Raw genomic sequence first — 27,094 nt, 5'->3', positions numbered from 1 at the left:
GACACGACACAAGTTAGACACCCCTACTCTTTAGGCGTTATGGTTTAACCCATTAACCTCTTTCAAGGTTTAAGAACGTTAGCCTCTGAAAGGGGGTAGGTAGACAAGTTTTGGATCGGCAGAAGCTCCAGGTGGGCGGAGTGTGCACATTTTAGACTAAAGTGAAATCTCCACCCACTTGGGGCACAGGACGATGACAAACGAGCACGCACAATTGTGTTTGTCGTGATCAGTTTGAGCAAGGAGGCAGAGAATCGCTGATCTTCATTACATGATGAGTAGTTACAGTGGGGCAAAAAAATATTTAGTCAGCCACCAATTGTGCAAGTTCTCCAACTTAAAAAGATGAGAGAGGCCTGTAATTTTCATCCTAGGTACACTTCAACTATGACAGACAAAATGAGGGAAAAAAATCCAGAAAATCACATTGCAGGGTTTTGAATGAATTTATTTGCAAATTATGGTGGAAAATAAGTATTTGGTCACCTACAAACAAGCAAGATTTCTGGCTCTCACAGACCTGTAACTTCTTCTTTAAGAGGCTCCTCTGTCCTCCACTCGTTACCTGTATTAATGGCACCTGTTTGAACTTGTTATCAGTATAAAAGACACCTGTCCACAACCTCAAACAGTCACACTCCAAACTCCACTATGGCCAAGACCAAAGAGCTGTCAAAGGACACCAGAAACAAAATTGTAGACCTGCACCAGGCTGGGAAGACTGAATCTGCAATAGGTAAGCAGCTTGGTTTGAAGAAATCAACTGTGGGAGCAATTATTAGGAAATGGAAGACATACAAGACCACTGATAATCTCCCTCGATCTGGGGCTCCACGCAAGATCTCACCCCGTGGGGTCAAAATGATCACAAGAACGGTGAGCAAAAATCCCAGAACCACACGGGGGGACCTAGTGAATGACCTGCAGAGAACTGGGACCAAAGTAACAAAGCCTACCATCAGTAACACACTACGCCGCCAGGGACTCAAATCCTGCAGTGCCAGACGTGTCCCCCTGCTTAAGCCAGTACATGTCCAGGCCCGTCTGAAGCTTGCTAGAGAGCATTTGGATGATCCAGAAGAAGATTGGGAGAATGTCATATGGTCAGATGAAACCAAAATATAACTTTTTGGTAAAAACTCAACTCGTCGTGTTTGGAGGAAAAAGAATGCTGAGTTGCATCCAAAGAACACCATACCTACTGTGAAGCATGGGGGTGGAAACATCATGCTTTGGGGCTGTTTTTCTGCAAAGGGAGCAGGACGACTGATCCGTGTAAAGGAAAGAATGAATGGGGCCATGTATCGTGAGATTTTGAGTGAAAACCTCCTTCCATCAGCAAGGGCATTGAAGATGAAACGTGGCTGGGTCTTTTAACATGACAATGATCCCAAACACACCGCCTGGGCAACGAAGGAGTGGCTTCGTAAGAAGCATTTCAAGGTCCTGGAGTGGCCTAGCCAGTCTCCAGATCTCAACCCCATAGAAAATCGTTGGAGGGAGTTGAAAGTCCATGTTGCCCAGCAACAGCCCCAAAACGTCACTGCTCTAGAGGAGATCTGCATGGAGGAATGGGCCAAAATACCAGCAACAGTGTGTGAAAACCTTGTGATGACTTACAGAAAACGTTTGACCTCTGTCATTGCCAACAAAGTGTATATAACAAAGTATTGAGATAAACTTTTGTTATTGACCAAATACTTATTTTCCACCATAATTTGCAAATAAATTCATTAAAAATCCTACAATGTGATTTTCTGGATTTTTCTTTCTCATTTTGTCTGTCATAGTTGAAGTGTACCTATGATGAAAATTGCAGGCCTCTCATCTTTTTAAGTGGGAGAACTTGCACAATTGGTGGCTGACTAAATACTTTTTTGCCCCACTGTATTTAGGATTTGAGGTCATTTGTAGATCAGTGATTCTGTAACGCTGTCAAAATCTCCAACACGCACATTGGATACACAGGACATAGAGGGGATTCTCATCAACTTAAACACTAAAGCTACAGAGTGCCAAGTTCTGCCAGGCGCTCTTAGCATTGCAAAGACGTATGGCTCCTCATTGAACGCAGGAATGCAATGATACCAATCTACACATTTCTCCGCTTCTCTCGGGTCAATAATTAAGAAAGCTTTCCCCACAGGCGGCTTGGTTGAGATGTCGTCCTGCCTGCCATTAACAGCTGCTAAAGCTGGGGAAACAACGCTCTGGCAGTGTATTACCATCCCTCATCAGGACAGGAAATCACTGGGAGAGAAAAGTCTGGGGGACCGTGTCCGAAATGGCACCCTATTCCCTATATAGTGCACTACTTTTAACCCATAGCGTTATGGGCCCAGGTCAACAACAACAACAACAGCCACCATCAATGGTGATCTCAAAAACAAAAGGACATCCGAAGGGGGGCAAAGAGTATTACATTTGGACTTATCGCATTATCCACAACCAGGAGTATATTTAAAGTCAATAACGGCGAGCCACGCCCAGAGTTCTGACCTCAGACAGCCCTGTAAGGAGATTTAAGCGAGTGCCCATTGGCATGGCGACCGGCGTCATGGTATAAATCCTCTCCCGCTCTATAGTCAGTTACTAACGCAATCACTGGAGTGACTCGACTCTTCAGACAGTGTGTTAGCCTATGTGCAGCATCTAACATTGCTTATGCATTAGTCGGTACCATTTGAGCTAAAAGACAAGTGGAAGAGGTAATTTCTAAAGAGCACATGTTCTAACACTATAAAAGCTATTCAATGCCCTCGTGACTTTTGTGGCATTTGTCTTCAGGCTGGGTATTCTGTCTGGCCAGTCCCCAGAGTGGTGAGAGTGAAAAGGACTGGCCAGGCTGTTGGGTCTTTCAGCAGGGTGCAGAGACGGGCACTTACGCCCTTTTCACTATTGTGTTTTAGGATATTTTCTTATCACGTTGTCATTTTCACATCGTGCCAACCCGAACCAAACTGTGTTGGCTCTAATATTTCATTTTCCCGTTGTCCTTTCCAGCGCGGTTCAAGCAACTATACTCAGTTTGTCTCGGCTTGGCAGTGTGGAAAGCCCTTCAGTTCAGACACTCACCTGGCCCCTCCGGTCGGCCTCCTCGTCCAATGTCTTGGTCCTCCACGGCAGGTGCGGGCACCAGTTCTCCACCTAAAATGACATTAACATCAGAACATAACATCAGAAGGAACTGAGATGGAAAATATGACAGAGTATGGAGCCTGTGAACTCTGCCAACGGAGAGGAGAGAGAGGAGGACGCAGGGGCGAGGGAGGGAGGAAGGGACACTAGGGTTGTGTCCCAAAATGGCACCCGCTTCCCTATGTGGTGCACTACATTAGATAAGAGCCATATATGCCCTGATCAAAAGTAATTCACTATATATAGGAAATAGGGTAACATTTGGGATGCCGCCTAGGAGGCAAATCAGGCAATCATTAGGCAGGTAATTGTTTCAGTGAAAGCAGATGTCATGCCGACAGTGGCCTGGCTCACTTTGATCTCACTTCAGAGGTTCTGATGGGGGAGGGGGTGTTTGATGCATCGAATAGCAATGGTGGGCCCAGCCTCACTGAGTGCAGATACAGAGATAGACAGAGAAACAATTTGGCCCCACCCTACTGTAATGACATCCTATTCCCCATATAGTGCACTACTTTTGGGGTTTCTGGCTGATAGGGTGTAGGGCTCTGGCCAAAAGTAGAGAGGCAGAGAGAGAACGAACAAGGCTGATGCTACATGGAAATACATGCATATCGCCATTGTGAAAGCAAGTCACACCGACTGAGATAGAGCGCCGTCTCACTGCATAGACCTCTCACTGGCTGCGTACCTAAAAGTTCCCTATGGGCCCTAGTCAGAGTTACTGTACTAAATAGGGAATATGATGGCATTTGGTACGCTGCCACCCTCTCTCTCCCTTAAAGGAGAATTCCACCCACACACACAGTCCCAAAATGTTTTTACATGTCAGCAATCAAGTTCTCTTGCTATATAAAGGTTCAGAATACAGAAATACAGCCGGTGTTATGCATTTTGCATCATATGATGCTGAGTGTTGCATAACATGGCTGTATTTTGAATGTGATATATCTTGTGATTGCTGCCATGCAAAACATTTTGGGACTATATCAAGAATGGACTAATGAAACAAATACTAGAATATAGTTTTGGGGTGGAGTTTTCCTTTAATGGATAAGGTACATGTCTCTCCCAACAGGTATTTTCAGTAGAGTAAAATGACACGGCACTTCCCCCAAGCACTGATCTCAACATTTATAAGCTCCCACATCTGACCAGCTCCCACATCTGACCAACTCCCACATCTGACCGAGAATAATCAACATAAAGAGTCAGGGACTTGAGTTTGATTAAAAACTTCAGTTCAGTCATTGCTACTTAGCAATGAGCTTCTCATTGACCAACAGAGGACAAACCTTATTTGTGAATGCTACGGTATAAATGGGCTTTATATCTGGAGTGTTGTGTTTGGGTGTGCGTACCGTACTCGCTAGGGTCATCTGAATGCTACGGTATAAATGGGCTTTATATCTGGAGTGTTGTGTTTGGGTGTGCGTACCGTACTCGCTAGGGTCATCAGAATGCTACGGTATAAATGGGCTTTATATCTGGAGTGTTGTGTTTGGGTGTGCGTACCGTACTCGCTAGGGTCATCAGAATGCTACGGTATAGATGGGCTTTATATCTGGAGTGTTGTGTTTGGGTGTGCGTACCGTACTCGCTAGGGTCATCAGAATGCTACGGTATAAATGGGCTTTACATCTGGAGTGTTGTGTTTGGGTGTGCGTACCGTACTCGCTAGGGTCATCAGAATGCTACAGTACATGTTTCCATATCAACTCCTAGGAAAAAAATCTGCGCTGTAGTATAATTCACAAGAACATAGTTCAGTCGTCAAGGGCGCGTGGAGTTGTAGTGGATGAATACGTAAAGAGCTGGGGCGTTCCACGTCCCCTAGGCTGTTAACACTGAATGTCAATGAGTAGATCAAACCACACTGTAGCCACTGTGCGCACGGACACAGACACACGTGCACAGACACGCACAGACACACGTGCACAGACAGACACAGACACCACTCACCTCGCTGAGATATATGAAGAAGGAGCAGGTGGAGCCATCCACGCCGTAGTTAGTGTAGCATGAGTCTGACCGCCACATGTCCTTCATCCACTGAGGAAGAGGAGGAGAGACTTAATCAGGACTGAACACAATAGGTTCCAGTTTAGCCTACCAATCCACATGCCTTGGCCAGTCCTCCCATCCCATGTGTAGGAGCTCTGAGCTATTTGACCAGACCCAGGTGTGTGTGTGTGTGGACCCAATCCAAGAAAAATAACCAGGCAATATAAGCAAAGAAACAGGGACATAAATATATTGTTTTCAGATGTTCACAGATGGAGATGTGCAAAACGGCAGGTAGCATAGTGGTTAGTGTTGGGAAAGTAACCGAAAGGTTGCTGGATCGAATCCCCGAGCTGACACGGTAAAAATCTGTCGTTCTGCCCCTGAACAGGCAGTTAACCCACTGTTCCTAGGCCGTCATTGAAAATAAGAATGTGTTCTTAACTAACTTGCCTGGTTAAATAAAGGTAAAAGAAAGAAGAAAAAAAAATCTGCTGAAGCCCAGTGTGAAGGCGCAGAGTGAAGGCGCAGAGTGAAGGCGCAGAGTGAAGGGGCAGAGTGAAGGGGCAGAGTGAAGGGGCAGAGTGAAGGGGCAGAGTGAAGGCGCAGAGTGAAGGCGCAGAGTGAAGGCGCAGAGTAAAGGAGCAGAGTAAAGGCAGCAGAGTGGGGATACGACTTGGCCAAGGCTACGGGGGAATATGGCTTACAGTCTGGGTTAGGAATAATGGTGTTCCACTCCAACACTGACACATTAAGGCTGAGTCTCAAATGACACCCTATTCATTATGGGCCCTTGTCAAAAGTAGTGCACGACATAGGGAATAGGCTGCCATTTGGGACGTAGCCTGCCATTGCCTCTTTCCATCACTGCAATTTCCATCAGATTTTTCTGTCCGATTTCCATCCCATTGTTTTTGAATGACTAGGCTATGCCGGTGTAGGCTATGCAGAGTCGGTGTAGGTTTATATGAGACTGCCCTAACTAATTCCACTGAGATTGACAGCCACCCAAGTAAGTCCCATGGAATGAGTCACGCATGGCAGATGAAAACATCACGTGCAGCTAATTGACTTGAAAAGGTATTCGACGGGGGTTTATGAATTCCGAAGTATATTGTAATGGGAAGGAGCAAGAAGTCTTCTATATGTCTTTTGTTCCTGCTGAAAACCTTGAGAAAGATTATTCTAATAATAATTATTCCATCCATCAGAGCACAATAACAGGAAGGAAAAGGATGCCAGTAGGAAGTTTGTACCATGTACAGTATTATATAGCACTGTGACAGCTGGGATTTCCACCATATCCATAAAAACGCCAGAGGAATAAAAGAAACTGTCTGAAGTTATTTTACGAGCCAACAGTTTAGTCAGCAGAAACATTTAGGCCACGCGCAACAGAATACACTGAAAAGCTGCATTCTGATTTAACCTCAATGAAACACTTGAGATTTAATGTGGTTGAAATAATCCCATTTAAAAAAAGAGAAAGGAGATAGACATTTGAGACAAAGGGAAGCTAAATAGGACAAAACAGCTCATCTGTTTCCGCTAGGGAGCCTGTTTGAGCCCTGTTTTGTCTCTTTTAAAAATGGTGATCGGCTAGCCATGCCTGCCTTTCCTTGGTGCCAGCGGAGGCTTGGGAGCAGCGCACAGAGCAGATGGCCTTTATGATATGACGGTATCTGCTCCGGGCAGACTCTGGCCTGGGGCTGGAGGGCTGTGATTACTGCTGCTGCTGGTGGTTACTGTCTGTGTGTGTGTGTGTGTGTGTGTGTGTGTGCGCGTGACTGTGTGCGCGCGTGACTGTGTGCGTGAGTATGTCACTGACCTTGACTTTGCCCTCACAGTGAGGGAAGCCGTCCATGGGGGGAAGCTCACATTTCTCCTGAGCGCCGTTCAGCAGATCTGAGGAAAGAGAGGAGAGAGAGAAGAGAAAAAGAGAGGAGAGAAAAAGAGAGGAGAGAGAAAAAGAGAGAGAAAAAAAGAGAGGAGAGAGAAAAAGAGAGAGAAAAAAAGAGAGGAGAGAGAGAGAGGAGAGAAAAAGAGAGGAGAGAAAAAGAGAGGAGAGAGAGAGAGGAGAGAAAAAGAGAGGAGAGAAAAAGAGAGGAGAGAGAGATAGGAGAGAAAAAGAGAGGAGAGAGAGATAGGAGAGAAAAAGAGAGAAAAAGAGAGGAGAGAAAAAGGAATTGACAAACTAAGACTACACGGAGAGATCAATACACAGGCATGAATGAACACACACCTGTGCACATACACACTGCCTCAGGCATGTATGCGCATGACACAAAAATACACACACACACACTTTGGGTTTACACATCAAAAAGCTCAGGACAACCAATGACTTCACTGGGTCTGTAATTCCATGTACCCTCAGGGAGGTGAAGGGTATTTGGAAGAGACTGAACACGGCCCAGAACTGAAACAACATATGTATGTATGTGATGTGTGCTGTCTCCCAATAGCACGAGCACAGGTAGCGTAACTTGTGTGACCACATGGTACCATCCATCCAGCCAGCCAGCCAGCCAGCCAGCCAGACATCGCGACAGATACATGATGCCAGTGAGGCTATGCTGTGCTATGCTATGCTGCTCCCCTGGCCGGGCATACAGTGGTGATTTCTATACCGGATGCAGCAGACTGACGCAGGTTCAGATAAGCTCGCTCTCTGCCAGCCTCACACCGTGACATCAGACATGGGTGGAGTTTAGATATGTCGGCGGCACGAAAAGGCGTTAATGGAACGGTGTGCTGGGAAAAGTCACATTCCAATAAAGAAAATGTGATGGCATCACCCATAAATAAAAGATGACTCGTTTCAATCGTTTTTTTGTATTAAAAAAAAGAAGAAGAAGAATAAAATGATTGGTTGCGTCCCAAAATGCCCCTCTGTTTCCTATATAGTGCAAAACCTTAGCGCACTCGTGTTCCTGTGAGGATGAAAACACCAGGGTTGGGGGAAGGTGTCCCATTAAAGAAATGGCTGTTACATGAGAGGTGATGAGGCTCTGTCAGGGCTTTATTTTCTCAGGGGGCTGTCTGAAAGGCTGTCATCATGCCCGTGGTCGTGATTGCCCTGTCCATTAGGCTGGTACTCTCTCACAGTCCGAGGGAAACTTAGTTTGGACTGACAAGAGGATATTGCCATTGGGGCCTGTGGCTTGGCCATGAGTGAACTACAGGTATCAGCTCTGACCTTTAAACGAGTTCGATAACAATAAGGGAACCTTTGCAGACTGCGTGTCTTGTCCTGTTAAAAATCTCTTAACAGTCACTACCTGTTCTGTGAACATTTGTTCTGAAGAGCAAAGCATCTGCACAAAATGGATAGAAAAAAAGAGGCAGGATCTTTACCATTTGCGACCCATGGGGAGCTTGCCAATAAAAAAGGGGCAGGATTTTTACCATTTGCGACCCATTGGGGAGCTTGCCAATAACAAAGAGGCAGGATCTTTACCATTTGCGACCCATGGGGAGCTTGCCAATAACAAAGAGGCAGGATCTTTACCATTTGCAACCCATGGGGAGCTTGCCAATAAAAAAGGGGCAGGATTTTTACCATTTGCGACCCATGGGGAGCTTGCCAATAACAAAGAGGCAGGATCTTTACCATTTGCGACCCATGGGGAACTTGCCAATAACAAAGAGGCAGGATCTTTACCATTTGCGACCCATGGGGAGCTTGCCAATAACAAAGAGGCAGGATCTTTACCATTTGCGACCCATGGGGAGCTTGCCAATAACAAAGAGGCAGGATTTTTACCATTTGCGACCCATGGGGAGCTTGCCAATAACAAAGAGGCAGGATTTTTACAATTTGCGACCCATGGGGAGCTTGCCAATAACAAAGAGGCAGGATTTTTACCATTTGCGACCCATGGGGAGCTTGCCAATAACAAAGAGGCAGGATTTTTACAATTTGCGACCCATGGGGAGCTTGCCAATAACGAAGAGGCAGGATCTTTACCATTTGCAACCCATGGGGAGCTTGCCAATAACAAAAGGCAGACTGAGTGACCAAATCGTGCATCCAAAAGTCCTGCGGCTTGTACAGAGCCAAATATTAGACAATGCATCACTTTGTTCTCTAGCGATTGATCAGTCCTAGATTAATTATGAAACCTTCAGGGTCGGCTCAGCCCAAACGCCAAGTTCTGACGAGGCCCGCCGTGATTGGGCTAAAGACTAAAACTCTACGGCCCATAGTCCAATGACAATTCATCCTTCTGTACCGAGTAGCATTCACTAAGAAACAAAGAGATTTCATTGAGAAAGAAGAAAATGTATCAGAATTCTATTGAACAGAACGTCATGTGATCTCTGCACACAAAGCCATTCTATCCTACCACGTCAGGAGTGTGTGTGTGTGTGTGTGTGTGTGTGTGTGTGTGTGTGTGTGTGTGTGTGTGTGTCAGTTACTGGGAGGGGACCTCATTCTGATAATATATAGTCTCTACTCCAAGAAAAATCACTGATTGAAATGAATTTAATTCGCACAGCGCTTTGACTTAATAACCCTCGATGTAAAGAGCACATGCTGCGACGCGGCCCTCTCGTCTATTTTAATATCTTTGTTGTTTTCATACTCACAATGGCTGCGCAATACATCATTTATATAATAGACAGCAGAGTGGCGGATACAGTAGACAAATGAGAACGCTCCGGGGTGAAGTTCCACCTAGGTACAGATCTAGGATGAGCTTCCCTCCCTCAAACTTAGCATTAACCATAGGGAGGTAAACGCAAAACTGACTCGAGATCAGCATCTAGCGGACACTTCAACGCTGCTATTCACCAACTTCCAGTGGGTCCAAACCACCTAAAGATGCCTTTGAACCTGCTCCCATTTCAGCCATTATCTGCTAGAAGAAGCCTTTGAGCGAGATGAGAGAGAAGACAGTCAATCAGCGTGTTTGAGGGGATCCGTTTGAACGAAGGCGATGCGCAGAATCAATCATCACATAATGAGTAGCCCCTAGCAGTGATTCTGCGCAGTCCAACTGCAGTGGAATCACACGTGCCCAGCGCTACACCCTGAGCCAGTGTGTGCGACACCGCAGGCTATGCAGTTGGTTGCATGTTCCTATTTACTGTGTGTATTTCTGTATTCTGCCGTGCTATTCTGGAAAAGGGACCAAGGTATCAATATGACTCCCGGTTAAAACAAAGGTGAAATTAATGCAGAAATGGACAACAGTCATGTGGTCATGAGACGGCTAGCCTGAGACAAAAGGCCTAAGGTTTAGCCACGGTTTCCCAGGGCAACAGGAGCAGGAGAACAATAGGGGGAGGCAGACAGATTATTATTGAAGTATTTTCTATACACACACACACACACACACACACACACCCTCCCTCCCTCCCTCCTCCTGACAAGAAAGAGACCAGCTGATATGAGCCGAGACTGGCTGAGATCTCACCAGCCAGTGTGTCAGTGACAAAACATGGCTCCTTAAGTCGCTGCTGCTTTAATCAAGCAGAAAGAGCTGCCTATCGCCAAGTGGCAGGCTAAATATAGCCGCATTCTAATCAAACGTCAGAGAGGTGGTATTTAAACCTAACAAGAGATCTTTCCACATCCTGTGCTCCACAGAGCATCTTTAAGCCTGATGAGCATCTTTAGTCTGATGAACCCGCACAGCGATGTTTAGGATTTAGATTGACATGCTGCGCTGTGGTCACGGCAACTGCAAGGCTTGCATAATAGTGCTCTGTGGAACATGCACACGGTATTACGGGGCTGTGTCTGAAAGTACCAGCAGAGCTACCCGTCTCTGAGTAAACACACACACCCGCACACACATGGACAAAGACACATGGGGGTAGGTGGTCTGTGAGGAAATGTCCTTTGAACCCATCCTCCTAGTCTGTTGGTATAAACCCCCGGTTTGAGGTCAACCACAACACACACGTGCCTCATAGCAGGACCGTTGTGCTAGAAACGTAACTCTGCAAAGGAATAGTCTATCGCAATAGCAGACAGAAACAAATCCCTCTCCTGCACTAAGGGGAAATGAAGGCTAACGTCAAGCAAAGCCAATCGTCTGATAATGCGTTCCCCGATAAGCCCTCCGCGGGCCTAACCCACACCTCTACGTGACAGGGACAGAGAGAACTAAGGCGATGACGATGATAGAAAGATGACACCATCAGCAGCATTGTGCAAGACCACTTCCACAGAATGCAGTAAACATGAGGGTGCTAATCAACAACACAGTACTAGTGGAGATCCTTGAGGAGGAGTTCTATGGTTTACAAAATGTCATCCGACCAGACTGGAGTTGCAAACATTCACTCCATTATTATACACTTTGCTCGAAATCCAGATGGAACTGTTAATAGATCATATAAAGATCCAGACAATCACAAAATACAATTCTGGAATTTTACAAGCCTAAAATCAGACAAGGCAGCAGCTACTAGCAGTAGTAGTGCTGTATGTCCAAGGTGGGAAGAGGGAGGAAGCATTTCTCTCTCCTTTGTCATTCTGCTTCTCTGAGTTGATCCCGGAGCTAAACCCAGGTCTAGCATGGGTTAACTCAAAATGGACTTTGGGACTAAATACATCAAGCTTAAAGTTACACCCGCTCCTCTTCTTCAGCCCCCCTTCAAACTCATTCCTTCCTCACAGTCCTGCGCTCATCACCATCCACCTCCTGACATTCGAAGCCTTCTGGAAGCATTGCGTAAGGAAGAAGCCACTCAACAATGAATGGTACCGTTAGAGTGGGAGAGATTCATGGGGTACCTCCAAAATGGCACCCTATTCCCTAGATTGTGCTCTACTTATGACCTGAGGGCCCTGGTCAAAAGTAGTGCACTATATAGGACATATGGTGCAATTTCAGACACAACCATGGTCCAGCGCCATAATGGCAAGATATAAAAAATAGATTTCCCCCGCTTTTCATCTCTTTCAACGCTTCTGTTCCATCAAGACCACAGCTCCGACTTTGGGTGTACTTTACCGTGCGAGTGAAGACATCTTTGAACACCTCATCAATTAAGCAAGAGGCAGCTAATGGAGAGTGCCCTCTCAGCCACAGAACAGCTGTAGGCTCTCAGTGTGGTGACAGGAGGAGAGGGGTGTGTGTGTGTGTGTGTGTGTGTGTGTGTGTGTGTGTGTGTGTGTGTGTGTGTGTGTGTGTGTGTGTGTTTTCCTACATTATCAGGACCCCAATGTCCTAACAATTCACCCGAATGTCCTGACAGGGTTGGAAAACAAGAACTTTTTTTAAAAAGCCGGGACTTTTTGTTGTTGTCGAAGTTGGTCAAATGCTATTTCAAGCTTAAGGTTTAGGTTTTTGCGGTTAAGTTTAGGGTTTTGGGGTTTAAGGTAAGGGTTAGGGGGGGAAACAATCTGGAATTCCACAAAAATAAAGTTGTGTGGACTAGAGGTTGATTTTTCAACACTGATACCGATTATTGGAGGACCAAAAAAAAGCCGATACCGATTAATTGGATGATTTGACAATTACAACAATACTGAATGAACCCTTATTTTAACTTAATACATCAATAAATCAATTTAGTCTCAAGTAAATAATGAAACATGTTCAATTTGGTTTAAATAATGCAAAAACACAAGTGTCGGCAAAGAAAGTAAAAGTGCAATATGTGCCATGTAAGAAAGCTAACGTTTAAGTTCCTTGCTCAGAACATGAGAACATATGAAAGCTGTTGGTTCCTTTTAACATGAGTCTTCAATATTCCCAGGTAAGAAGTTTTAGGTTGTAGTTATTATAGGACTATTTCTCTCTATACCATTTGTATTTCATATACCTTTGACCATTGGATGTTCTAATAGGTACTTTAGTATTGCCAGCCTAATCTCGGGAGTTGAAAGGCTTGAAGTCATAAACAGCGCAATGCTTGAAGCACAGCGAAGTGCAGGAAAGTGCTGTTTGAATGAATGCTTACGAGCCTGCTGCTGCCTACCACTGCTCAGTCAGACTGCTCTATCAAATCATAGACTTAATTATAATATAATAACACACAAAAATACCCGCCTTAGGGCATTAATATGGTCAAATTCATGTTAGCAGGCAGTATTAACTAAATATGCAGGTTTAAAAATATATACTTGTGTATTGATTTTAAGAAAGGCATTGATGTTTATGGTTAGGTACACACTGGTGCAACGAATGCGCTTGTTAAATCACCCGTTTGGTGAAGTAGGCTGTGATTCGATGATAAATTAACAGGCACCGCATCGATTATATGCAACACTGGACAAGCTAGATAAACTAGTAATATCATCAACCATGTGTAGTTAACTAGTGATTATGTTAAGATTGATTGTTTTTTTATAACTTTAATGCTAGCTAGCACCTAACCTTGGCTCCTTACTGCACTCACATAACAGGTAGTCATTCTGCCATGCCAATTACCGATTGTTATGTAAACTTGAAATCGGCCCTAATTAAATCGGCCATTCCAAGAAATCGGTCGACCTCTAGTGTGGACTTTGAGGGGATGTTGTGGAAGTGGAGAAGCTGGATGATGACCATAAGCAGGGGGTGATTTTCCATGGAGGAAAAACACACACACCCACACCTGGAGCGAGGCTGCCAGCATGGCTGCTGTTGATTGACTCTAGTCTGGAGAAGTCATCCAGAACAGTCTTTATTCTCTACAGGACCTCACAACAGCGTAGGAACAGAACAACATGTACATCCTAGTGTGTGTGTGTGTGTGTGCACTCGTGCCGTTCTCAGCTACAGGCTCTCACCAGGGACCGGTTTCCCAAAAGCATCTTAAGGCTAAGTTCATTGACCTCAATGGCTCTAACGGCGAACTTAGCCTCGAGCTCAATAGTTCTAATGATTAACTTAGCCTTAAGATCATTTGGGGAAACCAGTCCCAGAACTTCAGTCTCGCGGCAGGGTAAATAACAGAGGTTCCCAGAGTCCCTGTGGCAACCAAAAGCCTTGATTTATCATCTCATCATCTCCCAAGCATGACTAACGTTCCCCGGTTTCAAATTAATTAAGAAGAGCTGTGTAATATTTACTAATGAGTCAAAGCCGCAATGCTGGGAAGAATCCATTGTGAGGGTAACATTTCTGAGAATTCAGATAGGTCAGAGACAGGGCTTTGAATAGCATTTGAATAAACATCGACTCTGTACCGGACCCCCCGGTATTGTAATTTTATTGTGTTACTTTATATATACTTTTTATATTTTACTTTTGTTTATTTAGTAAATATTTTCTTAACTCTATTTCTTGAACTGCATTGTTGGTTAAGAGCTTGTAAATAAGCATTTTGCCTGTTGTATTCGGTGGATGTGACAAATCAAATTTGATCTTACATTTCCAATCCTCATTCAAAAGGCGTCAATGTGCTGTCTGGGTTGAAGTTGCTCTTAGACTCTGTATTTCCTCCACTAATGGTTAACAGGGCCTAAACGTAACACCAGCGCGTAGATTTTGGGATTGTCGGGTGAACTGTCTATTTCACCAGCCACGTTGACGGGTGGTCAGGACGAGCATTTCACTCACATTTGTGAATATAAAATAGTCAAGAATGATCTAATTTATAGTCAAACAAATGCTGCAGAAGCTGCTTTCAAAGTATTTCTGCCTTTTCGTTTCATAGCTGGTAAATGAACCGCACAAAGTCAAAGAACTACGAATCCTATATAGCTTATTCTTCTTTGAGCTACAACACCGCCTGGCTGCGGTGTTGAGTGAAATACACATTTTTAGAAGCGCTGCGCAACAGCCATAAAAGTCTGTCTAATTTACTTGAAAGTAAAGTCTACTGAAGAAGTGGGACGCTGTTGTGTTTCTTGGCTAGTTACATTGTTTTGTTCACAAGCTAGGATGTTTTTCTAAGCTGGAGTTTCAACTGCTAGGGAAGAAAAGAAAAAAATGCTTCTACCAGTCAGAATCAATCTCAAAAGGTGCACGCGGGACTTAGGTCGAGCTACTAAACTGAAAAGGGGCAGGTGAACATTTTTGTCTCCTCTGTGATACACCATGTATACAAAAGTGGTGGATTCAGCTATTTCTGCCACACCCGTTCCTGATTGTTCGTCGGGAGCTCCATGATCAGCCCCACACAAGCCAAGCCAAAGATCAGCATGCGCAAAGCCAAGTGTCGGCTGGAGTGGTGTAAAGCTCGCCGCCATTGGAGCAGTGGAAACACGTTCTCTGGAGTGATGAATCTGGGTTTGGCAGACGCCAGGAGAACGCTACCTGCCCAAATGCATAGTGCCTACTGTAAAGTTTAGTGGAGTAGGAATAATGGTCTGGGCTGTTTTTTCATGGTTCGGGCCCCTTAGTTCCTGTGAAGGGAAATCTCAACGCTACAACAAACAATGACATTCTAGACAATTCAGTGCTTCCAACTTTGTGGAAGGCCCTTTCCTGTTTCAGCATGACAACAGCCCCAGCACACAAAGCGAGGTACACACAGAAATGGTTTGTTGAGATCAGTGTGAAAGAACTTGACTGGCCTGCAAAGAGCCCAGAGCTCAACCCCATTGAACACCTTTGGGATTAATTGGAACACCGACTGCGAGCCAGGCCTAATCTCCCAACATCAGTGCCCGACCTCACTAATGCTCGTGGCTAAATGGAAGTACGTCTCTGCAGCAATGTTTCAACATCTAGCAGAATGTCTTCCCAGAAGAGTGGAGGCTGTTATAGCAGAAAAGGGGTGACCAACTCCATATTAATGCTCATGACTTTGGAATGAGATGTTCGATGAGCAGGTGTCCACATACTTTTGGTCATGTAGTGTATTTTGGTATAATAAAAAAATATTCAATATACTAGATGAGTTACTTCTTACTAGTTATACATTTATTAAAAATAAATATTACAAAGTATGCTCATCTGTTTATTTATGTTTTGTTGGTGTACTTTTAAAGTCACAAAAATATTTTGGGCTGGTTAAAAAAATCTGTGTGGCTGGTACAGTTGAAGTCGGAAGCTTATATACACCTTAGCCAAATACTCAGTTTTTCACAATTACTGACATAGTAAATGTTTTAGGTCAGTTAGGATCACCACTTTATATTAAGAATGTAAAATGTCAGAATAATAGTAGAGAGAAGAATTTATTTAAGCTTTTATTTCTTTCATCACATTCCCAGCGGGTCAGAAGTTTACATGCATAATAAGTTGGTTGAATTTTTGCCTATTCCTCCTGACAGGGCTGGTGTAACTGAGTCAAGTTTGTAGGCCTCCTTGCTCACACACGCTATTTCAGTTCTGCCCACAAATGTTCTATAGGATTGAGGTCAGGGCTTTGTGATGGCCACTCCAATACCTTGACTTCGTTGTCCTTAAGCCATTTTGCCACAACTCTGGAAGTATGCTTAGGGTCATCGTCCATTTGGAAGACCCATTTGCGACCAAGCTTTCACTTCCTGGATAATGTCTTGAGATTTGGCTTCAATATATCCACATCATTTCCCTCTCTCATGATGCCATCTATTTTGTGAAGTGCACCAGTCCCTCCTGCAGCAAAGCATCCCCACAACATGATGAAACCACCCCCGTGCTTCACGGTGGGGATGGTGTTCTTCAGCTTGCAGGCCTTCCCTTTTTTTCTCCAAACATAACGATGGTCATTATGGCCAAACAGTTCTATTTTTGTTTCATCAGACCAGAGGACATTTCTCCAAAAAGTACGATCTTTGTCCCCATGTGCAGTTGCAAACCATAGTCTGCCTTTTTTATGGCGGTTTTGGAGCAGTGGCTTCTTCCTTGCTGAGCGGCCTTTCAGGTTATGTCGATATAGGACTCATTTTTACTGTGGATATAGATACTTTTGTACTGGTTTCTTCCAGCATCTTCACAAGGTCCTTTGCTGTTGTTCTGGGATTGATTTGCACTTTTCGCACCAAAGTACGTTCATCTCGAGGAGACAGAACGCGACTCCTTCCTGAGAGTTATGACGGCTGCGTGATCCCTACATGTATGTAAACTTCCAACTTCAACTGTAGATTTTTAAATCTACTTGCCACAGTGGCTGGTGGACCAAAAAGTTCATTTAGGCCCTGATGGTTAAGGTTAGGATTGGGGGAGGAGAAACTGATCCAAGATCTGTACCTAGAGGAAACTTCACCCCAGGGTGCAATGTGCAAGATCAGGTGTGCTCATTTGCACTCATATTCATGCAAATCTAGGCCAATGTTTCCAGAGGTTGTTCTGTAATATCAGCATCATAAACTATTTTTTCCCCTTGCATCACCATAAAGGACCTGATTTGCATTTGAGGACAGAGGGCAAAAGAGAAGTTTTACATTTACAGCTCTAAGTGTTTTACTTGCTGTGACTTTGTGCCTTCAAACAAAGGTAGTCCATAAACTGGTTTAAAAAAAGGCCATAAAATATCAGAACTGTGATAGGGAACACATGACTTCTTGTACTTCTTTGGGGTAAAGTTTCTCCTATAGGTACAGATCAAGGATCAGCTTTCCTCCCCCAACCCTAACCTTAACATTGATTTCCACTAAAAAAGGTTAAACTGACAAAAGATCAGCATCTAAGTGCAATTTCACTCTACACTAGCTAGCACCAGTATAACTAGCCTGTAGTCAAATGTCTCATACTGTAGCTACAATATTTGCATAGCATTACCCATGCAAGGAAAACATTGGTCCTTCCCAAGGCTGCATGATGTCATGTTACAGTGTGTACAGCCAGCACGAAACAATCACGCCTTGTTACTGACTGTAGTGGGATCAGGCTTGATTAAGTGTATCCCTCATTATGACTCCTGTCAACAGAAATATCAGCACATTCTCAACTACCTGATTCAAATCAATACAACCGAGGTTAGACTAGTCAGGTCCCAGATCAGTTTGTGTGGCCTTGCCAATTCCTGTCACGTCAAGTGAGAGCACAAGATCTGGGACCAAAAGCGGGTTGTTGGAGAGTGCAAAAAATAGTCAAATCTACCACAGCGAACCAGAGTAGAAACAGATGCGCCCGTCTCGACAACAACACATGCTGTACGAATGTAGGGACCCAGATGAGGCTAATGTTGATCCTCTCTGAACGTATACAGAGTCACTGTTAGTTATAACAAAAGGCAAATATCAGTTTTACGGGGGAGTTAATACAGTGCAGCGCTCTGTTTTACCATCCCCCAGGATACGGCTGCCTCGTTCAGTATGGCTCAAACAGTCGAACACAAGCCAGCGAAGGAGACGGAGAGAGAGAGAAAGAGAGACAGAGACAGAGAGAGAGCGAGAGAGAGAGCGAGAGGTGAAGCTGAGTGGCACACATGGCCTGGGCTGAGGCCTGGCTGCTGGCTCCAGATGTTCTCCCCATCCCATCCATAGACATAGATACATAATTCCATCCCATCCAGGCAGAACACGCTTTCGCTGCACGATACAGTATCCTCCTTTGTGAGCTCCGCAAGTGGCCACATTTCTCAACCTCACCTTGTTTACAATTAGATCCTCATCCGCACTCCATATGAAAAGTGTCTATGGGGAGACCTCCAATAATTGCGCTAACAAAAGTGAGTTAGACGGGGGGGGGCTTTGCACGTTGTACTGCAAATGGTTTGCCAAATCTGCACTGATGCAAAGCAGAGGCCTTGCTGGGCTGCAACCCCAATGTCGCCCTATTCCCTATATAGTGTACTACTTTGACCTGCGTCCACAGTAGTGCACTATATAGAGAAAAGGGTGCCATTTGGGACGCAGGCCATGAGTTGTTTCCAACTGGATCTGTTAGCAGCCTGTTCCAGGGAAAGCCTGGAAATGTTCAGCAGGGCACTCAAAAACATCCTCTAATGTTTTCCATCATGCTGTCATGCAGGTGAATGGGGAACACAGAGCAGGTGTTATCTCAGTTCCAGAGGAGATAAGGACATTCTAAAGCTCATGGAAGCGATTCAGAATACAAATGTCCTTTCTGGCTCCTAAGATAGCAAGATTGCTTTGTAGTGGGGCAATATATTCAAAAAGCAAGGCTATCTAGCCTACTCCTTGTTCAAAATACTTTTCTCTGGGCTACCTCTGTGTGGTGTCGGTTACCAAGTACAAATGCCTTTACATTTCACTGTGCAATCGCTAAACCGTATCGACTAAAACCCAACTCTGCAGTGAAAGCTTGGAAATGTCAGTGCTGATCTTTATGAGTGGCCCTGAGCAGGGTGGCAGACGAGGTGTGACCGGCACCGAGGCAGCCGTCCCTATTCACAAGCTGGTGACAGGGCGGTGGTTCATGTAACAGAAGTGGGTCGATGAGTAACTTTGTTTGCAATTTGGATGAGACCGGAAGCCTAGGCTTTACCTCAGAGAGATAACAAGTTTGCAGGAGACCCGGGTTTGAACCCAACCAAACACAGATACAGACCCACACACAGCACTGGCTTCAGTAGCTGGCAGCCCAATCCTCACTGTCAGTTCCTGAGCCTGACTCTCTCTCAGCACGGCTTGCCAGACATGTTCCTGCCACATCCTGCAAAATGTCAACCCGCGTAGCATGTCACACCGTGTATTCATGGAAAAGAGGTCAGGTGTTACGGTGAAGAAGTGCCTCTCACAATGTCAGGTAGTCAATACGCCAAGCTATGAAGTGTTTTCTGATACACACACACACACACATATGTGCACGAGTCTCAAACTCAAAACATATAATAAACCATCCATATCCGCATGATCCATGGTTGGGACTCAAACAAATATTAGAAGAACGTGTCTGTGCGGTTTTGTGTCAATGTCCGATGAAAAATGTTTATTTTTGAATGCGATAGGACTCACTCATATTTGGACCTGTGTAGGCCATAACACTGAACCCAAACCGGTTGCGCGCGTGTCAAACGCAATCACGACACTCAGGTAAAAATATCAATACAAACTCTGAACCAATTACATTAATTTGGGGAGAGGTCGAATAGCATTAAACATTTATGGCAATTTAGCTAGCTAGCTTGCACTTGCTAGCTCATTTGTCCTGGGATATAAACATTGCGTTATTTTACCGGAAATGCACAAGGTCCTCTACTCCGACAATTAATCCACACATAAAAACGGTCAAACGAATCGTTTCTAGTCATACCCATGTGGGTATCTGCTTCTATAAACCGATGGGAGAGGTAGGACTTGCAGCGCGATCTGCGTCACAAATAGAACTGACTTCTATTTTAGCCCTTGGCAACGCAGACACTCATTGGCACGCGAGCGAGCAGTATGGGTGCAATAATTGAATATAGATTTCTACATTTATTTTAGTCAGGGTGTAACGCAGTCAACACTGCCAATTACAGTACAGTATTACCAACCTGCGAGAAAGTGCATTGGAGATCCTGTAATTGACAGGCCTCAGAAGCTGCGTCCCAGTAGAGCCGTTCTTTGTCAAGCAAATCTTATTACTGCCATTGAACCGGGAGGTCTTTAGTGGTCAACATACTTGTCCTACCTGGCCCTGACCACTGAGCCAAGACATACTTAGCACTGGCAGGTCTGGGGTTTCCATTGTACACAATAAACCTAGTCAACATCTATAGGAGTGTGCCTACTGTCTTTATATGCACAGAAAGCTGGGGTGTAGTCATGGAGGTGATCAGCTGGACTGATTTGTTTAAGAGAGAGACATCAGATTGGACAGTGTCCATCAGTGGGTGATGTATGAGTGTTTCTGGAGTGGACCGAATCTCTCAGCACCTAATTAGTATCGACTAAGAACACAGAGCGGAGGAAAACACACAGCCTCTGCACTCACCACAAGCAGACCTCCAGATCTCAGCACATTAGGTTTAAGGAGGCCTAGATGGTTGGCCCAACATTTCGGACCCAAAACCTTCACCAACGTCTATGAAATGGATACATTGACACGACAAAAATGACTCATCCATGTTATGTCAGAGGCAAACGTTATGTTGAATGACAACATTCCCAGAGTGTCTTTGATAGTCAGCTGTTCAGGGAACGTAATATTCCTTTTTATTTATTTAGATTTTTATTGAATATCTGAAACATACAATATACTTGCAGTGAAGCTGCTCAACAACTACATCATACCAGTCCTCCACATGACTCCCATTCAGAGCGACATCCAGGGTTCAATTCCATTCCCCACCCCCAAGAACCCCCCAATGCACCAACAACCAAGAGAATGAACTAAAGAAAGAGAAAACAGCAAACAACAATGAAAAAAAAAAATGGGGAAAAAAAGACTTTAATGCAACCAATCATAACAGCAATGAGAACTGTCTATGTTGAGTGCATGTCTGGCACTATTACATGTGTGTGTGTATGTGTGTATTTGAATGAGAGTTTGCGTGTGTACAAACACCTGCAAGGGTATCAGCCTCAGGCAAACCGGCATTAGCTGTAAAAACATAGTATATTAGTAATTGACTGACCCGGTCTCTCCAGATCTCCTAACAGTACTATATGTAGGGACAATTTTAGATCAATGCCCTTCCTGAACCGGAGACTAGAAACAGGCTCCCTGAGGGCAATACCTAAATAAATGGTCTATTGATTCTGTATCCTCACAACAACATCTGCAGAGCTTCGATGATTTTATGCCCCAAATATTCAACATTTTGTTGGTGGCAAGAATTCTATATAATACTTTTGGCTGAAAAGCACGAAGTCTTGAATCATTTTATATATCAACTCATTACATCCTGTACCATACACTCTGTACCATGGAATTGGTACATCAAAAATCTCTTCCCAACTATTTTGCAATCTGTATGGCACAGTTGTCAACATCCTGGTTCTCAAATTAAACTGGTACACTTTCCTATTTATGCTATTTTTATTCCTTCGCAAGTTTTGTTCCTTTATTTTGGACAGACCAGTTCCCTACCTCCTCCCGCTACCACCTGCCTCCTCTATTTCTGGGCTAATGCTGTAATCAATTGGTTGTACTCTTGGATTGAGCAGACCTTCCCGCACAATTCTGATAACTCCAGGAGGGACATAACTCTACCATTCCAACTTACAATATCATTTAAACCTCGAGTGTAGGGGGCAGTATTTTGATTTTTGTGAATGAAAAACGTACCCATATTAAACTGCCTATTTCTCAGGCCCAGAATATGCATATAATTGTCAGATTGGGATAGAAAACTAAAGTTTCCAAAACTGTCAAAATTTTAGACATAGTTTCAGCCTTTTATTCTGAAAAATGAGCGAGAAAGATTACATCGCGTCAGTGGATGGCTGGGTGCCAGCAGAGTTTTGCATGCGCCAACAGTTTGGAGCAGACATTTTCTCTCTCTCTCTCTCCTATTGAAAAAGCTACGGTCCGGTTGAAATATTATCGAGTATTTATTGTAAAAACAACCTGAGGATTGATTATTTAAAAAAAAAAGTTTCACATGTTTCTACGAACTTTACGGATACTATTTGGAATTTTCATCTGCCCCGTCATGACCGCTCGAGCCTGTGGATTACTGAACATAACGCGCCAACCAAATGGAGGTATTTTGGATATAAAAATAATCTTTATGGAACAATGGGAACATTTATTGTGTAACTGGGAGTCTCGTGAGTGCCAACATCCGAAGACCATCAAAGGTAAGCGATTTCATTTATGGTTTTTCTGACTTTCGTGACTAATCTACTTGGCTGCTAGCTGTTTGTAATATTTTGTCTAATGAGAGAGATGTCCTTACATAAACGCTTGGTTTGCTTTCGCCGAAAAGCATTTTTGAAATCTGACATGCCAGGCGATTAACAACAAGCTAAGCTGTGTTTTGCTATATTGCACTTGTGATTTCATGAAAATTAAATATTTTTAGTAATTTAATTTGAATTTGGCGCTCTGCAATTCAGCGGTTGTTGACGAAAATGATCCCGCTAACGGGATGGGTGCGTCAAGAAGTTAAACAATGGATGAGCTTTTCTTAGTAATCTACTTGAGAACCATTTAGGGTTCAAGTAAAACTTTTGAATATGTGAAGCTTTTAGAGAGAGGTTTAGTGCTTTTATATTTAATCATCTCAACCCACCCAATTCATATTCATTATATAGATAGGCACGTTTTATTTTGTCTGGTTTAGCATTGCAGATAAAGCATAATAGTTTTTGCTCATACGATTTTAAAAAACGAATCAGGAGTAGGCAGCTGAGATATGACTAAGGAGTTAGTCAGGGAAATTCTTCCATAAATAGGATATTTTTTCTATTGAAATTCATTGTTGAGAGCTTATTTATATATTTTGTGATATTAATACCAAGTATGTCTACTTCACCATCAGCCCATTTTATAGGCAAACTGCAGGGTAATGTAAAATGTTAATGTTATTAAAAAGATCCAATACGTAATATTGTACACTTATCATAATGAGACATTGCAGGGATCTAGCTTGTGGACGTAATATAAAACTTGAGTCATCAGCATAAATGGACACCTTTGTTTTTAAGCCTTGGATTTCTAATCCTCTAATGTTAAATAAATCATAACTGCCAATTTGCATGATTGAGTGTCTATGTGTCTACATGTAGTGCGTATAGCCTTAATATTCATGATGATAACTGTAATCCATATCGTATCACTGTCAGTTGCATCATAATTACCTTTAACATCAATGAAAAACACATCCCAGCATTTCTATAGCAATTGACATTTCACATGATCATGAAAGAGACATTGCATTACTATAGAGATACTATGTATTCCGTACAATATGTTATTATTCCCCAATGCCCCATTCTGATATCTTCCCCTTGCTTGTTGTAAACAAACAAACATATAAACTTGTAGACAAATACATAAAAAAGATAGACAAACAAGAAACATATTACATTATAAAACAGTTCGACAATAGAGAGAGGTGAGAGAAGAGAAATGAGAGAAAGAGTGAGAGAAGAGAGCGAGATCAGGTGTGTGTGTGTGTGTGTGTGTAAGCGAGCATGTAATTGAGTACGTGTGTTCATATTCACTTCATAGTTTTACAGTTCCAAACTTTCATTTTTTCCATAACCTGAAGTCCCTGTAGAATTTAGTACAGCCATGGTGTTATGGAGCTGTCTCGGGAATAGCTGTCCATCTATAAAGAGTTTGTCCACAATGAGAAAGGCACAATTACCCTTCTCAGTCTGTTGCCTCTGTACCGGATAGTCTCTTACGACATTCGTTTATCTCCCTTGGAAATTGGTCATTGAGACCAAATTTGGTCCCTTTAAGCTCCCTTCCCCTGCTTTTCATCAGCTCCTTTTTTTGGTAGTGTTCAAATTTGGCGATGATCGGTCGGGGACCCTTGGTCTTGTCGCTCCGAGCTCCAAGTCTGTGTACCACCTTGTTTACAGTCTCTAAAGGAAGTTTCAAGGCAGATTGCGCCTTCTGGATTATTGGATGCAGAAAAAAAACATTTTCACACATGCTACGACTTTGTATGCCTAGTAGTGACTGCTTCATCACCCTGTTTTCCCTGAGTAGACAAGCCATGTTGGAATTGGGGATTTTTACCTTAGCTGTGAGTGCCTTGTTCTCTCCTTGGAACGTGAAAATTTCACTCTGCCTAAATTCCAAACTCCTCAGCCCTGCTACCTCCTCACACAACTTCTCCAGTGTTGCATGGTTTCCAACCAGAGCACTAGTTATTTTGTGAGGTAGTCGGATATTTCCACGATGGAGTATGTTGTTCCTCTATAGCGTAAAGCTGTGGGTACTCATCGAATCCCCTCAGGATCTCCTTAGTATCCAGCCCGGCTCATTACTGAAACCAGTTGTTTTTACGAAAAGATAACAATGAGTCTTTCCCACGTCGACGACAGGTGTCTGTAGTACAGCCACCTCACGGAATCCATGCAAAAACACTTTTGGTATTCGTATTTAATTTATAGCGGTTTCGTTTGAATCAAAACTAACAAACCGAGTGTTTTCCAGCATACAGTATTCAGCTGCGCACTCTGATGATGTATGACTTTAGTGCCTTATTCCTTCCTCAGAGAGAGAAGCATTCTCTGCGACAGCCACAGTCTGCAAGATGAAATTGTAAGCGGTATTATAATCCTGCCTGAGCTGCGCCATGATGCATTAGGGTTACAGTGCACAGCGAGGCAGCGGTGTCATTGTCCCGTGTGGCATCACTGAAACCTTAGCACTCCGTCCATTGTTGGCAGTCTACTGTCCTAGGACGGGGTTGAAGCAATCGATGGCATAGATTAAGAAGACAAAGAGATGGGCCATTCTGAGGCGGAAAAGGGCTGTTCTGTCCGCATTCACGGCCAGCACAGTCTCAAAAACAACAGTCTACTCGTTACAAATTACACAGAAGGCCCAACTTGTGGCCGAGGCAAAAGCTACATCCACACCTATCAACGGCAGCCAGCTAGGGGGAGACGAGAAGAGAGCCAGCCAGATCCCAGGAGCCCAGCACCTGGCTTTTCATCCTCTTACACCCCCCACCCTTCATCCCCCCTTCCCCTCCTCCCTCTACCAGCATGATTGCATTTCAGCAGAGCGATAGCTAACGCACACTGCTTGGTGAATAGCTGCATCAACATGAAGCAGACAGACAAAATGTCCACACCAAGGCCGTTCTGAGTATGGCTGAATCAATCCTCTCCCGCTGATCGAAAATCAAGATTGAGCCATCCTTGTGCTGTTAAGAGCCTCTGTGATCCTCCGTGTCTCTGGCCCAGCTGAGCTGAATGGTGGCAGCCAGACAGTGTAGTGGATGTGCCAGGTATCAGAAGCTCAGACCAGGCGAGTGATGGCCTTTCCCTCAGAACTCACATCAAGTGGCTCTGGACGGAGAGGAGACCCAGGCAGCTATTTAGGCCAACCCGATAAGGACCGCTCAGATTCACTTCTTAAAGATGATCTTCAAGTGACTACAGATGGAACCTAGCCTGCTAGCTAAATCTGTCATATGTACTGAAAATGTTGGGGAATGTGATTTGTCCCTGTCAAATGCTCTCACGTTTGAGCCTGGCAAGCCCCCTAATGTAACGTGGAGTAAGAAGATGTTCAGAGCTTATAGAATCAAATACACTGAACACAAATATAAACGCAACATGTAAGGTGTTGGTCCTGTTTCATGAGCTGAAAAAAACAATGCCTCAGATGTCTCAAGTTTGGAGGGAGAATGTAATTGGTATGATGACTGCAGGAATGTCCACCAGTGTTATTGCCAGAGAACTGAATGTGAATTTCTCTACCATAAGCCGCCTCCAATGTCATTTTAGAGAACTTGTCAGTACGTCCAACCGGCCTCATAACCGCAGACCACGAGTCACCACGCCATCCCAGGACCTCCACAACGAGCTTCTTCACCTGCGGGATCGTCTGAGGGGGAGTGGGCCTAATGAATTTATTTCAACTGACTGATTTCCTTATATGAACTGTAAACTCAGTAAAATCTTTGAAATTGTTGCATGTCGCGTTTATATTTCAGTTCAGTATAGATTGGAAGACATAGTAATAATATAGGACAACAGAAGTAGTTATGCTATGCTTCCCCACCAACACGGGAAAAAGATGAGCACTTGTGAAAACGAGGCCTGAATAGCATTGTCATAGCATAAAGGAACTCAAAAAGGTATTCATGCTATGTGGCTCTTCTGCTTTAGCTTACTGGAAATTGTTATCATAATAAAACAAAACAAGAAGGTTGACAGAATGTATTGTGTGGGTTTTTATCTACGGGTAATGTTATTTGTCACAGAAAAATGTTAGGATCTGAAGGAGGCTTGTGCAGCTGTCTGCAAACCACCAATGGCCCTGAGCAGTACTGTGCCCCCCAAAACAAGGAAACACTAGGAAATGGTTCGTTTAAAAGGTCTTACTTTTCTTTGTAAGCCACTTCCTACCACATTTGTGCACTATGGGCTACAGGACAGTCAGCTATAGTACGTGAAAACAAAAAGTAGCCAAGGGAAGACTCTAGATAGATGTTAAGAGGTCTGACATGCAGAAGTAGGCTTACGGAGACCACAGTTGGTTAAAAGTTGTCATCAAATGAGGGATGCAACATCGCCACTACACTATAAAACATACAAAGATCAAAC

General features: G+C 43.9%; 1 protein-coding gene across 1 annotated transcript in view; it reads right to left on the bottom strand.

Annotated features, from left to right (window-relative positions):
- LOC115134299 (alpha-1,6-mannosylglycoprotein 6-beta-N-acetylglucosaminyltransferase A-like) overlaps positions 1 to 27,094 on the bottom strand; it is a 116,374-nt gene that overhangs the window by 58,794 nt on the left and 30,486 nt on the right. Inside the window, exons 4-6 of the mRNA XM_029668131.2 lie at positions 6,971 to 7,047; positions 5,101 to 5,190; positions 3,076 to 3,147 (exon numbers count right to left, since the gene is read on the bottom strand). Of these exons, the coding sequence (XP_029523991.1) occupies positions 3,076 to 3,147; positions 5,101 to 5,190; positions 6,971 to 7,047 (239 nt within the window). The remainder of the gene's footprint in view (positions 1 to 3,075; positions 3,148 to 5,100; positions 5,191 to 6,970; positions 7,048 to 27,094) is intronic.

Source organism: Oncorhynchus nerka, linkage group LG2 (genome assembly GCF_034236695.1).
Source record: "Oncorhynchus nerka isolate Pitt River linkage group LG2, Oner_Uvic_2.0, whole genome shotgun sequence".
Classification (NCBI taxonomy): domain Eukaryota; kingdom Metazoa; phylum Chordata; class Actinopteri; order Salmoniformes; family Salmonidae; genus Oncorhynchus; species Oncorhynchus nerka.
This window is presented reverse-complemented; position numbering and strand designations above follow the sequence as displayed.